Source organism: Tachyglossus aculeatus, chromosome 22 (assembly GCF_015852505.1).
Source record: "Tachyglossus aculeatus isolate mTacAcu1 chromosome 22, mTacAcu1.pri, whole genome shotgun sequence".
In the NCBI taxonomy this organism is placed as follows: Eukaryota; Metazoa; Chordata; class Mammalia; order Monotremata; family Tachyglossidae; genus Tachyglossus; species Tachyglossus aculeatus.
Window position 1 is genome coordinate 18,149,905 of NC_052087.1, and position 12,488 is coordinate 18,162,392.

The 12,488-nt window shown below is 40.4% G+C and overlaps 1 protein-coding gene across 6 annotated transcripts in view; it reads left to right on the top strand.

Annotated features, from left to right (window-relative positions):
* Nucleotides 1-12,488, top strand: part of ANO1 (anoctamin 1) — a 181,732-nt gene that overhangs the window by 134,238 nt on the left and 35,006 nt on the right. For all 6 annotated transcript variants that reach the window (XM_038764538.1, XM_038764540.1, XM_038764539.1 and 3 more), the window contains 2 exons: nt 211-371; nt 11,942-12,024. In XM_038764538.1, coding sequence (XP_038620466.1) covers nt 211-371; nt 11,942-12,024 — 244 coding nt within the window. The remainder of the gene's footprint in view (nt 1-210; nt 372-11,941; nt 12,025-12,488) is intronic.

Genomic DNA, 12,488 nt, shown 5'->3' on the forward strand with positions numbered 1-12,488 from the left:
CATAACTCCCTCTCCATCCCCTTGGTTCAGTTACTACCCTGAGTCAACTAATCTGAACCTCCTAAATTGGCTGAAAGGGTCTCTCTGTCCATGGTGCGTGAACAAACCCTCAATCCTAAAAAAATAACTGGGCGTCGGGCTTGCAGATCAAACCTGAGGTCAAAAAGCATCAAGCTACTTCTTTGTATTTTCTTACTTTATTTCTTCCAGCATGGAAATGTGTGACCAGAGACACAATATTACCATGTGCCCCTTGTGTGACAAGACATGTAGTTATTGGAAAATGAACTCAGCTTGTGCCACTGCCAGAGCAAGTCACCTCTTTGACAACCCAGCAACTGTCTTCTTCTCTGTTTTCATGGCCCTGTGGGGTAAGGATGCTTTCAACTACAAATTTCACTTCTTTCCGAAGTCCCAATTTAAAGTCTGTCTAAGTAAAGGGCTGAGGTTATTTTGGGGTCTTCAATACTTGGTTTTTGTCTTTGTCCTTGAAATCAAAAGCCTGCACAGTGCATCTTGACTATTAAAATTGAGAGAGTAAAATGAAATAGGTAATAATTGGCTTTTCCATTGCAGGTTCTTATTGCTAGAGTCTCATTCAGGTTAGTTCATTGTAAATCAAACTTTCTGGCAAACCCAAGACATACAAATCAGAAATCCGAAGTGAGATATTTTGCCCTTTAGAGAGAGAATATGAGCAGTCGTATTTCAAATTAGACAAATATCTGTTACAATACTCGATCCGTAAGTATTTGCTGATGAACTGACAGCTTCAGGTGAGCTGACATCTCCCATATATTCTCTCAGAGATGATGTTCTGTACGATATCATGAAACAACCAGTCTACAAAGCTCAGTTCCAGAAAGAGAGAAAGGGTACCAAGGTATCAAAATAATTCTTATTCTTAGAATAGGATCCACGTAAAAATTTTCAATTAAGGACGTAAGAGCAATACTTCTGAAAGTAAGAATCATCCATTTATCTATCTAATTCTAAAAGTTACAGTAGATGGAATTGCAGCTTTCGGTATTTCTGGTTCCCCAAATCAAGTATTCACACTGTTACCAGTACCTTGAAAAATAGGAATTAAAACTAGACCGCTACTGAAAGTAGCAATTTAATGACTCACGCTTCCTGACCCAATTGTAGGCAAGATTTCTTTTCATTCAAGATGTACATTGCTGCAGTATATGGCTAAGTGGCAGAATGATTGCTTCTCTTAAGTCACTAGTTGATAAAATAGTTTAAAACAGAATATATATTTAAAAAGCAAATATCATACCTAGAATAAGGCTGCAATTTTTAAATGGTCGTACATATATCCAAGGATGGGTAAAGGAGAGGTAATGGCAACTGCATCAATTGAGATGATCCATCATTCTGAACATTTTGAGCAACAAGAGGAGTTTCTTGTTGCCTTTAATAATGAAAATGAAGTAAGTTAATGCCATCTGCACTGGTAACGTTAGACTGGCTTTTTAATGGAAATTATCGAGTTCCACATAAACTTATCTATAATGCTGTTTCAGTGTAGTGTATGTAGTCTGGGATGTTTCTGTGAGTAAGTTGGTAGTTTTGTGAAAGCTCCCTTAATAGAAGTTAATATACCTCATTTTGGTTCCTTTAAGTGAGTACATGAAGTAGCATTAAGGCAAATCAATAAGATTTGTTGAACAGTTACTGTGTGCAGAGCACTGTTTTAAATACTTGGGAGAGTGCACTAGAGTAAGAAGATATGATCCCTTCCCTCAAGTAGTTTACAGACTAGCAAATAAAAAAAAGACACAAAAATTAATTATATGTGGTAGGGTAAGCTTGTTGTGGGTAAGGAATGTTTCTACCAACTCTGTTACGTTGTACTCTCCCAAATGCTTAGTACAGTGCTCTGCACCCGGTAAGCACTAGATAACTAAACCCAGGTCCAGCTTTGGCTGATTGGCCCCATCCAACAAATATTTACTATAGTAAGGCATTGATAGAGTAAAGCAATACAAACATCATTTACCCAGGCATATAAAATTAAGTAAAAACTAACTGAAAACTAAGTCCACTTAAGTATACTTCTGACCTTCAAAAATTCAGCATTTTAATTTTGTGGGGTGATTATGATTATCTTGAAGGGTTTTTTTTTAAAAGTCAAAGAGCCTGCAAATTTATACACAAAATGTGTTAATCTGAGTTGTGGTCTGGGTATACCATGCCTGGACATTCTGATGTCACAAGTGCAAATTTGGAAAAGGACTTTGTCTTTTCAAAGGAAAATAATACTATTAATCATAGGGGTGAGTTTGGGTTATCTCTCAAAAACATTTTAAAAGGTAAGGATTTATTGTCTCTTCTGTAACTTTAAACATTCATGGAAACTTTGGAAAGTGATGTTCTTTTAGATTATGAGCGTCCCAGGTACAAGAACCCCATCTAATTCCCACTTTTGTATTATTTTCCAATACTTAGTACAGTGCTCTTCACAGAGTAAACTCTTGACAGATACTGTAACTACTATGACTTTAATCATCCTAAACACAAATTTTCAATCACTATTGTGAAACCTTGGACAGGAAAGTCTGAATGTGCAAACCAAAACACTCTTTGGGATATTACTTATTTAGTCAGTGAATATAGAGTTCGGTTATCATCATAAACATCTTTTGAAAGTGTTCTTGTGTAGTGGAATAAAACATTTTTAGAGGATAAAACTAAGACTGCTCTCAATCCTGAACAGAAAATAGCAAATAAGAAAATAGTTTGGGGTCAAATAGTGGTGGTAACAATACGTCAGCTGAAATCAGTGCCATCTACACTGTGAATCAGCTGCAATCAATGTGGTCTGCATTATGCATCAGTTGAAATCAAACCACCTGGTCTATGAATAAAAAGCTGTTCATTTTTTTACCCGATTTAACTTTAAGGTTCAATGTTTTTTTCCCCATTTCTGTGCCTCACTTATCCTGTAGATGAAGGCTGGAGAGGATTGGATACAAGTTGAGGGTGGAAGCGGAGGCAAGAAAGAAGTCTTTTGACTGGGGCAGATGGGATGATTTATGGAATGTTGGAACAAAAGCCTGTGATAAATTAATGAGAGGAGACTTACAACCAACTCCATTGCTCTTCCCCATAACCCCTTGACCTCAGAGCATCTCACACTAAACTCTGCCTTTCCTTGCCATGAAGGAATCCAAGCCCCTTGGAGCCCTCATCTGACCATTTCCTTGGGGAAAATTAGGAGTTCTAAAAAACTGATAGTTATTACAAAAACTCAAGTATTGCCTCTCGTTCTCCAGGATTATTGTGTTGTTATTTCTCATGCCCTTTCGGTGGTGTTGGTCTTTATTGCTGTTATAGCAGTTGAAAGACACCCAAGAAAGCAGACCAATAGATTCTTTACATACTACTTACACAGGCTAGATCCTCAGAGATAGCTTGTGACACCCTGCTAGATTTGCAATCTGACTGCATACCTGCAATATGTTCCCTTGTAGATTTTTTTATGGTATTCGTTAAGCCCTTACTATGTGCCAAGCACTGTACCAAGCCCTGGGGTAGATAAAAAGCTATCCCCCATCCCTCTACTACCCCAACATCTCACTCAGCCTTAGCTCTCTGGTGATTCACTGGGGAAGGCAGGGGCTCCCTCGTTCACGTGACCCAAACAATTGGCCCAGTTGGCCCTAACACAGGACTGGTTCTGCCACTGACTCCCAGGTGGAACTCTACCTGCTACACTATCATGTCTATAAATAGGGCAGCGTGGGTCAGTGGAAGGAGCACTAGCTTGGGAGTCAGAAGTCATGGGTTCTAATCCCAGCTCTGCCACTTGTCAGCTGTGTGACTTTGGGCAAGTCACATCACTTCTCTGTGCCTCAGTTACCTCATCTGCAAAATGGGGATTAAGACTGTGAGCCCCATGTGGGACAATCTGATTACCTTGTATCCCCCCCCCCAGCACTTAGAACAGTGCTTGGCACATAGTAAGCGCTTAACAAATACCATCATCATTATTATTATTATGGGAGGTTTCTAACCAATAGAAATAATTTATACTTATAAAAAGTCTTGCATTTCCCTCCTGCAAAGAAACACTTTGTCTTTCCTTTTCTACTTCTCCAGTTACATGCCCAGCATTGTAAGAGATTGTTCCCAGGGGAAATAGAAAGGACAAGGGAATGTCAGGATTAAGAAACAAAATATTTCAAGCTATAATTACCATATTTCCAGCTTAGAACACTAGAGTAACAAAAGGTCTTTGGTGATACGTGTTGGGTAGGATCTTTGGTAAACACTGAAAGTTGGATACCAGTAATTTCAAGGAAGATAATTCTTTGAGAAGTGAATTTGTATATGTTTTTCTTCTTTCCTCCCTTGTGCTTTTTATAGGATTACTGGATGCCTTGGTAAGGCTTGCTGGACACATCTGTTAGTATTCAGTTGAGAACAAGTCTCCTGGGGTTAGAGTTTCTCTGTAGAATTGCTTCAACCACAATTACTTATGTGCCATGTGGACCTGGGCTGTTCCTGTGTGTCCTCTGAGAACCAAAAGTCCTCAAGGCAGACAGAGTGACAAAAATGATGGTTGTTTGTTGCAAAGTGAACATATGAGAGTTGCTATCCTGAAACTTCCTGGTTTACCCACAGATTCTCCCCAGCAGTTCCCCTAGCACCACCTTTCTAGAGCACACCCAGAATTTCTGTCACTCCCAAGACTCAAATGAAACTACAGTAATTCAGTTCTAACTCAGAGCAGTGTGCTGTGGGTAAACAAAAGAGGTTTGGATAAAATCAAGATTCAAAGCCTACACTATTCTCTATATCAATCAATCAATCAATCATATTTATTGAGTGCTTACTGTGTGCAGAACACTGTACTAAGCGCTTGGGAAGTACAAGTTGGCAACATATAGAGACAGTCCCTACCCAACAGTGGGCTCACAGTCTAGAAGGGGGAGACAGAACAAAACCAAACATATTAACAAAATGAAATAAATAGAATAGATATGTACAAGTAAAATAAATGGAGTAATAAATATGTACAAACATATATACATATATACAGGTGCTGTGGGGAAGGGAAGGAGGTAAGACGGGGGGATGGAGAGGGGAACGACGGGGAGAGGAAGGAGGGGGCTCAGTCTGGGAAGACCTCCTGGAGGAGGTGAGCTCTCAGTAGGGCCTTGAAGGGAGGAAGAGAGCTAGCTTGGTGGATGGGCAGAGGGAGGGCATTCCAGGCCAGGGGGATGACGTGGGCCGGGGGTTGACGGCGGGACAGGCAAGAACGAGGCATGGTGAGGAGATTAGCGGCAGAGGAGCGGAAGGTGCGGGCTGGACTGTAGAAGGAGAGAAGGGAGGTGAGCTAGGAAGGGGCGAGGTGATGGAGAGCCTTGAAGCCGAGGGTGAGGAGTTTCTGCCTGAAGCGCAGATTGATTGGTAGCCACTGGAGATTTTTGAGGAGGGGAGTAACATGCCCATAGCGTTTCTGGACAAAGGCAATCCGGGCAGCAGCATGAAGTATGGATTGAAGTGGGGAGAGACACGAGGATGGGAGATTAGAGAGAAGGCTGATGCAGTAGTCCAGACGGGATAGGATGAGAGCTTGAATGAGCAGGGTAGCAGTTTGGATGGAGAGGAAAGGGTGGATCTTGGCAATGTTGCAGAGCTGAGACCGGCAGGTTTTGGTGACGGCTTGGATGTGAGGGGTGAATGAGAGAGCGGAGTCGAGGATGACACCAAGTTTGTGAGCTTGTGAGACGGGAAGGATGGTAGTGCCGTCAACAGTGATGGGAAAGTCAGGGAGAGGGCAGGGTTTGGGAGGGAAGACAAGGAGTTCAGTCTTGGACATGTTGAGTTTTAGGTGGCAGGCAGACATCCAGATGGAGATGTCCTGAAGGCAGGAAGAGATGCGAGCCTGGAGGGAGGGGGAGAGACCAGGGGCAGAGATGTAGATTTGGGTGTCATCAGCATAGAGATGATAGTTGAAGCTGTGGGAGCGAATGAGGTCACCAAGGGAGTGAGTGTAGATTGAGAACAGAAGGGGACCAAGAACTGAACCTTGGGGAACCCCCACAGTAAGGGGATGGGAGGGGTAGGAGGAGCCTGCAAAAGAGACTGAGAATGAATGACCAGAAAGATAAGAGGAGAACCAGGAGAGGACGGAGTCTGTGAAGCCAAGGTTGGATAGCTTGTTGAGGAGAAGGGGGTGGTCCACAGTGTCGAAGGCAGCTGAGAGGTCGAGGAGGATTAGGATAGAATATGAGCCATTGGATTTGGGAAGCAGGAGGTCATTGGTGACCTTTGAGAGGGCAGTTTCCGTGGAATGTAGGGGACGGAAGCCAGACTGGAGGGGGTCGAGGAGAAAGTTGGTGTTGAGGAATTCGAGGCAGTGCGTGTAGACAACTCGTTCAAGGAGTTTGGAAAGGAATGGTATAGGATATTATATTCAAGCCCTGTGATTTATTTTAATGTCTCCCATTCTAGACTATGAACTCTTTGTAGACAGGAATTGTGTCTACTAACTCTGTTATATTATACTATCCCAAACACTTAATACAGGGTTGTGACCATTCACTCTGTGAAGAACAGGAAAGCTGAAAATTTGCTCTACCTGGGAACCAAGATGACCTTTCCTCCTGATAAGTCATTCATTCATTCAATCAATCCATCAATGATAGTGTGTTCAGATTACTGCTCAAGGCGTAGCTTCAGGGGTAAGCCCCTTCCTTATACAAAGCCAGTGCCTTATGTGTGCACACATGGAAGTGAGGAGGATGACAGGAAAAAATTGCTTGGGGATGGTGGATGGGGGAAGGTTGAGGTTTAAGTGTTCAGATGCTTCTGGAAATTGTAGTGCTGTCCATCTCTAGACTGTAAATTCCTTGTGGACAGGGAACATGTCTAGCAACTTTGTTACATTGTACTCTCCCAACTGCTTCATAAGTAATTAGTAAGCTCTCAATAAATACCAAAGATTGATTGATTGATTGATTGAGTCAGTGGGGTGTGTTCCAGAAGAATTAACAACCTGGCTTTTCCAAGCTGAGCATGGACCTTATGGTGCATGGTTTGACAGGTCAAGTTGGGCTTGTAGTGTTTCATTCATTTTCTGAAATAAAATTTTACTATAGTGAAATAAGTAAGAATTGCTGGAGGTGATTACAATATGAACTAGACTAAGCAGGTTCAGCCCCAAATCTTACATATTGAAAATCTAAAGCTATGCAGATGTATAAGTGTCTGTTTAAAAATCAAAAGGGCTTTCATGAAGTACTTGCTCAATTGAGAAGGAACCTATTATACATGAAGACAGGAAAACAGGAAAAGTCATGCCGAGAATGAAAGGCACATTGCAACATTCATTCTTTGCCAAAATATATGCTGCACAAGGAAAGGTAAGAGGTGTCTAAACAAAAAGCTATAAAACCTTTAGGAAGTAATTTTTTCAGATATTAATCAATTGTAATTAGCAGAGGTTTCTTAAATCCCTCCTTCAGTCATTTGTTCATCACACAGTTAAGGAATATGTTTCCCCTTTGTTTCTTTTTAGTGTTTTCTCCTTCCTTTTTCTATTCTCCAGCTGCTTTTTCTAGCACAATTGCACAGAGCACTCCCAACCTGTTCATTGCCATGCTGTTACAGAGGCAGCTGAAAACTTAGTTGTCATTGTAGGAACAAAGCACACTACATTATATTCACCAAGGCAGATGAATCACTTACTACATGTTGTTTTAATAGTTGCTTCAAATTTTATATGATGTCCAGCTCCTCTAGTGCCTTTTAGTGTCCATTGAGCTGAAAGATTATTTTCATTTTGTAATGTCAAATAAGGTGCCTCAGGTAATTTAGAACACATTTAGGTTACTAGGCAGGCTCAAATTTCCTAAGCTGTAATCTAACAGTGGGTTGTGAAGGATTTGAACTATTCATCAATTGTGAAAAGAATAAAGGAAATAATTTTTGCCAGCCATTATGCAAGCTGAAAGCAAATGCTTCTTCTGTCATGAACTGCTATTGTGATGCTTAATGACTTGGCTCAAACTGTCCCTATCTAAGACTTGGAAAAGAAGCTGGCATATTGAGAAACTAAAAATACTAGGACTAAATTAGGAATTAAGGGGTTTATACTATGGATTCTCAACTGTAATTAAAAGGCAAATTATTGTGAGTTAACATGTATTCCGAGGGTAACGTTCCTTGTGACTCAGTGAGAAAATGATAAGGTAAAAGACCCGTCTGACACATCCCCTCCCCACCTCCCAACTGTGGCAGATGGTGTAGTGCACGCTGTGGAAGATGGGCAATGGAAACATGTTCAGGGGATTCACTGGTGACTAGAGATAGTGGACATATGTAGCCTACCTTGTTCAATTTGAAGGTATTCCATTCCCTCCCATGTTTTTCTTAAAAAAAAAAAAAAGTAGCATGGTGCAGCGGAAAGAACATAGGCATGGGAGTAAGGAAACCTGGGTTCTATCCCAGTTCCACCACTTGACTTGTCTGCTGTGTGACCTTAAGCAAGTCACTCAATTAATCTGGGTCTCAGCTTCCTCATCTGTAAAATGGGGATTCAATATTTGCTCTCTCTTCTGCTTAGATGATCAGCCCTATGTGGGACAGGGACTCTGTCCAAACTGATTGTCTTGTATCTGCCCCAGCGCTTAGTAGAGTGCTTAGCATATAAAAAGTTCTTAGCAAATAGCACTATCATTATCGTTATTAGAAAACAATGAGGAGCTTCCTTTAGATATGATCCTGAGCTGGTGGAGAAGCATATAAAGATTACGTTCTTCACCTCAAGGTGAAAAAGCTTTTGCTTTTCATGACATGGATATTTCAGTGCTTTTCAACTTCAGTGGTGGTTGAATAGTTGGGACGAAGTTTTGGTGTGTAAGAATGTTTAGGAGAGTTTCAGAATACCAGTTTCTCCACCTGAGACAGTGCCTTTTGTTTCTGGACCTATTAATGAATGTCATTGTCCGTGGCTGCTCTTGCAGCTAACTTTGTTCACATGCTCACCTTAGAATAAAGGCCAAACTGTGCCAGCTTCCTGAATTTATTCTCAGATATTGTTATTGGCCCAAGGAGGTGAAGCTCTGGATAGAAAATCAAGAGCTGAGGGACTCTAACCCCAGCTGTTCTACCCGATTTGCTAAGTGACCTTGAGAAAATACCTTCAACCCTCTGACCTCAATTTTTCCTATTGTGCCAGAATTATTATACTGTCTTACAGCTTACCTAGGATGAATGAGGAATGTAAAGTATAGTTGAGAAATGGTGTGGCCTAGTGGAAAGAGCACAGGCCTGAGAGTTAGAGGACCTGGGTTCTAATCATGACTCCATCACTTCATTCATTCATTTGGTTGTATTTGTTGAGCTCTTACTGTGTGCAGAGCACTGTACTAAGCACTTGGGAAGTACAAGTCAGCAACATATAGAGACAGTCCCTACCCAACAATGGGCTCACAGTCACTTGTCTGTTCTGTGACATTGGACAAGACACTTAACTTCTTTGTGCCTCAGTTCCTTCATCTGCAAAAAGAAAATAACTGTTCTCCCTCCTATTTAGATTGTGAGCCCCACATGGGACCGGACTGTCTTGTATCCACCCCAGTGCTTAGCACAGTGCTTGGCACTCAGTAAGCACTTAACAAATACCACAATTATTATTGTTTGTTATGTCTCTGTGCCTCAAGCCTATCATCAGTAAAATGGGGATTAAAACTGTGAGCCCTATGTGCGACAGGGACTGCGTCCAACCTAATTAACTTGTATCTACCCCAGTGCTAAGTACAGTGTCTAGCACATAATTAGCACTTAACAAAAACCATTAAAAATGCTTAACCCTTTGTTCAACTAACAGAGAAAATCAGAAAATAAATGGAATTATATTGTTCAGTAGAATTTCTGGATGATAGGTTCAAGTTCAAAGTCATTACCTCCGTCACCGAAAGCATTTTGTAAAATTTATCTCCATTACCTATGGCTTTTGTACATACAGGAAAGCAGATGGCTTTCCAGGAAGATGTGATTTTGAACAAGCTTGTTAAATGCACATCTAGTCTTCATCTTCATCAGCCTAAAATCAGAAGCATCTTGTTCTAGTGGAAAGAGTATGGGACTGAGAGTTACAGGACCTGGGTTCTCTAATCCCAGCCTGCCATTTGCCGTCTCTTTGATCTTGGGCAAGTCATATTGCTTCTCTATTTCTGCATCTGTAAAATTAAGGATTCAATACCTGTTCTCCCACCTACTTAGACAGTGAGCCCCATGTGGAGCAGGAATTCAGTCCAATCTGATTATCCTGTATCTAGCTCTTAGTACGGTGTTTGGCACATACTAAGCATTTAACAAAAACAAATACCACCACCTAAAATTCCCAGATGAGTTCCCTCTGGATTGTAATTTACAGACATAGAGCTAAATTCTAAGTAGGTTTAGAGCTCCTTATGGTCCAAAGTGACCTGTGTTTTTTGGCTCTTATGAACTAAGGGACAAACCCACACCTGTACAAACATCAGATTGGTTCACCAACAATTGCTCAGTCAACAACTATTCATTGACAATCTTCAGTGTACACAGCACTGTAAAGTTTTAAAATAGATCTATAAAATACATAAATTAAATGCTACAAAGTATGTAAACTACATATATATGTGTGCATATATATATGAATATATATATATATATATATATATATATATTCACACATATATTAGACTGTGAGCCCACTGTTGGGTAGGGACTGTCTCTATATGTTGCCAACTTGTACTTCCCAAGCGCTTAGTACAGTGCTCTGCACACAGTAAGTGCTCAATAAATACGATTGATGATGATGATGATATAAATATATCTACATATAATGATCTACATATAATGATATATTAATTAGAGAAGCAGCATGGACTTTGGAGTCAGATGTAATGGGTTCAAATCCCAGCTACCCAATTGTCAGCTGTATGACTTTGGACAAGTCACTTAACTTCTCTGTGCCTCAGTTACCTCATCTGTAAAATGGGGATTAAGACTGTGAGCCCCACGGGGGACAACCTGATCACCTTGTAACCTCCCCAGTGCTTACAACAGTCCTTTGCACATAGTAAGCACTTAATAAATGCCATTATTATTATAATTGTGTAAAAACTTAATCTTGGATCTAGGGGAGGCCACCATGGCCTTTGGGGAACAAAATGCACTGAAAGTCAGAACACTTAAATCCTAATCCCATCTCTGCTGTGTGACCTTGAACAAGTCACTTAGCCTCTCTGAGCCTCAGTTTCTTTACCCGTAGAGTGGGAATAAGATTCATTCATTCAATCAATCATATTTATTGAGGGCTTACTGTGTGCAGAGCACTGTACTAAGTGCTTGGGAAGTACAAGTCGTCAACATATAGAGACAATCCCTACCCAACAATGAGCTCACAGTCTAGAAGGGGGAGACAGACAACAAAACAAAACATGTAGACAGGTGTCAAAACCATCAGAATAAATAGAATTATAGCTATATGCACATCATTAATAAAATGCCTCCTCTCCCCATGTTTTAAATTGTGGGCTCCGTGTAGGACAGGGACTGTGCCTGAACTGGATATCTCTTTCTACTCTAGTGCTTAGCACAATACATTGGCATAAAAGCAACACAATAGCATAAAAAGGAGTTTTCAGAGTGTGTGGTGTCTCAATTCAAAGCAACTGTGCAAGGTAAGTAGAAACAGATGATGACAATTGAGAGTTCAGATCTCCTGTGTCTTCATTTCTGAATTGGGCTAGAATAAGAAAACTATATGTACACAGTCAAATGGATTCTTAGGTTGGCAGAATTTAACTAAATAAACCCAGAAAATATTAATTTTATGAACGGAGAAGATAATGTTTTTAATTAAGTATCCAGGTGTGTTTTCACTCTTGTGTAGGAATGTTTTAAAGTATGCTTAAATTACTTTTCTTATTTCCAGCTGCCACATTTATGGAGCATTGGAAAAGAAAACAGATGCGTCTCAATTATAGATGGGACTTGACTGGGTTTGAAGAGGAAGAGGTTAGTTTCATTTTTATTTGATTTGAGTGTTTATTCTTCCATTCCCTGTTTAATTATTCCTAACTCCAAAAGCGTTATACCCAACCACTACTTCAGAGGTATGAAACTGTGAAGTCACTCAGGGAAAAAGAAAATCTCATTTCAGATTATAGCTGAATTTGTATTGGGTGTGTTTAAGAAGCATGTTGTGTTACCATAGTTACCATTTTAGGTATGCAAGTGTTTTTGATCTTCATTCAAATATGAAATCACACTCATTAATGTGGTCACGGAATATACCAAAACTCATAAACACTATTGGCCCTTGCTATGGTACTAAAAACATTGTCTGGAGAGGCTGAGGAAACGTGCCAGAAACTTTACTATTTTGGAGGACTCTTACACAGAAGCACACATGTGGGTATTACATTTAGTGTATTTGTGCTGTGTGCCAACATTTTACTTGTTTTCGAGTGTGGTTAGTG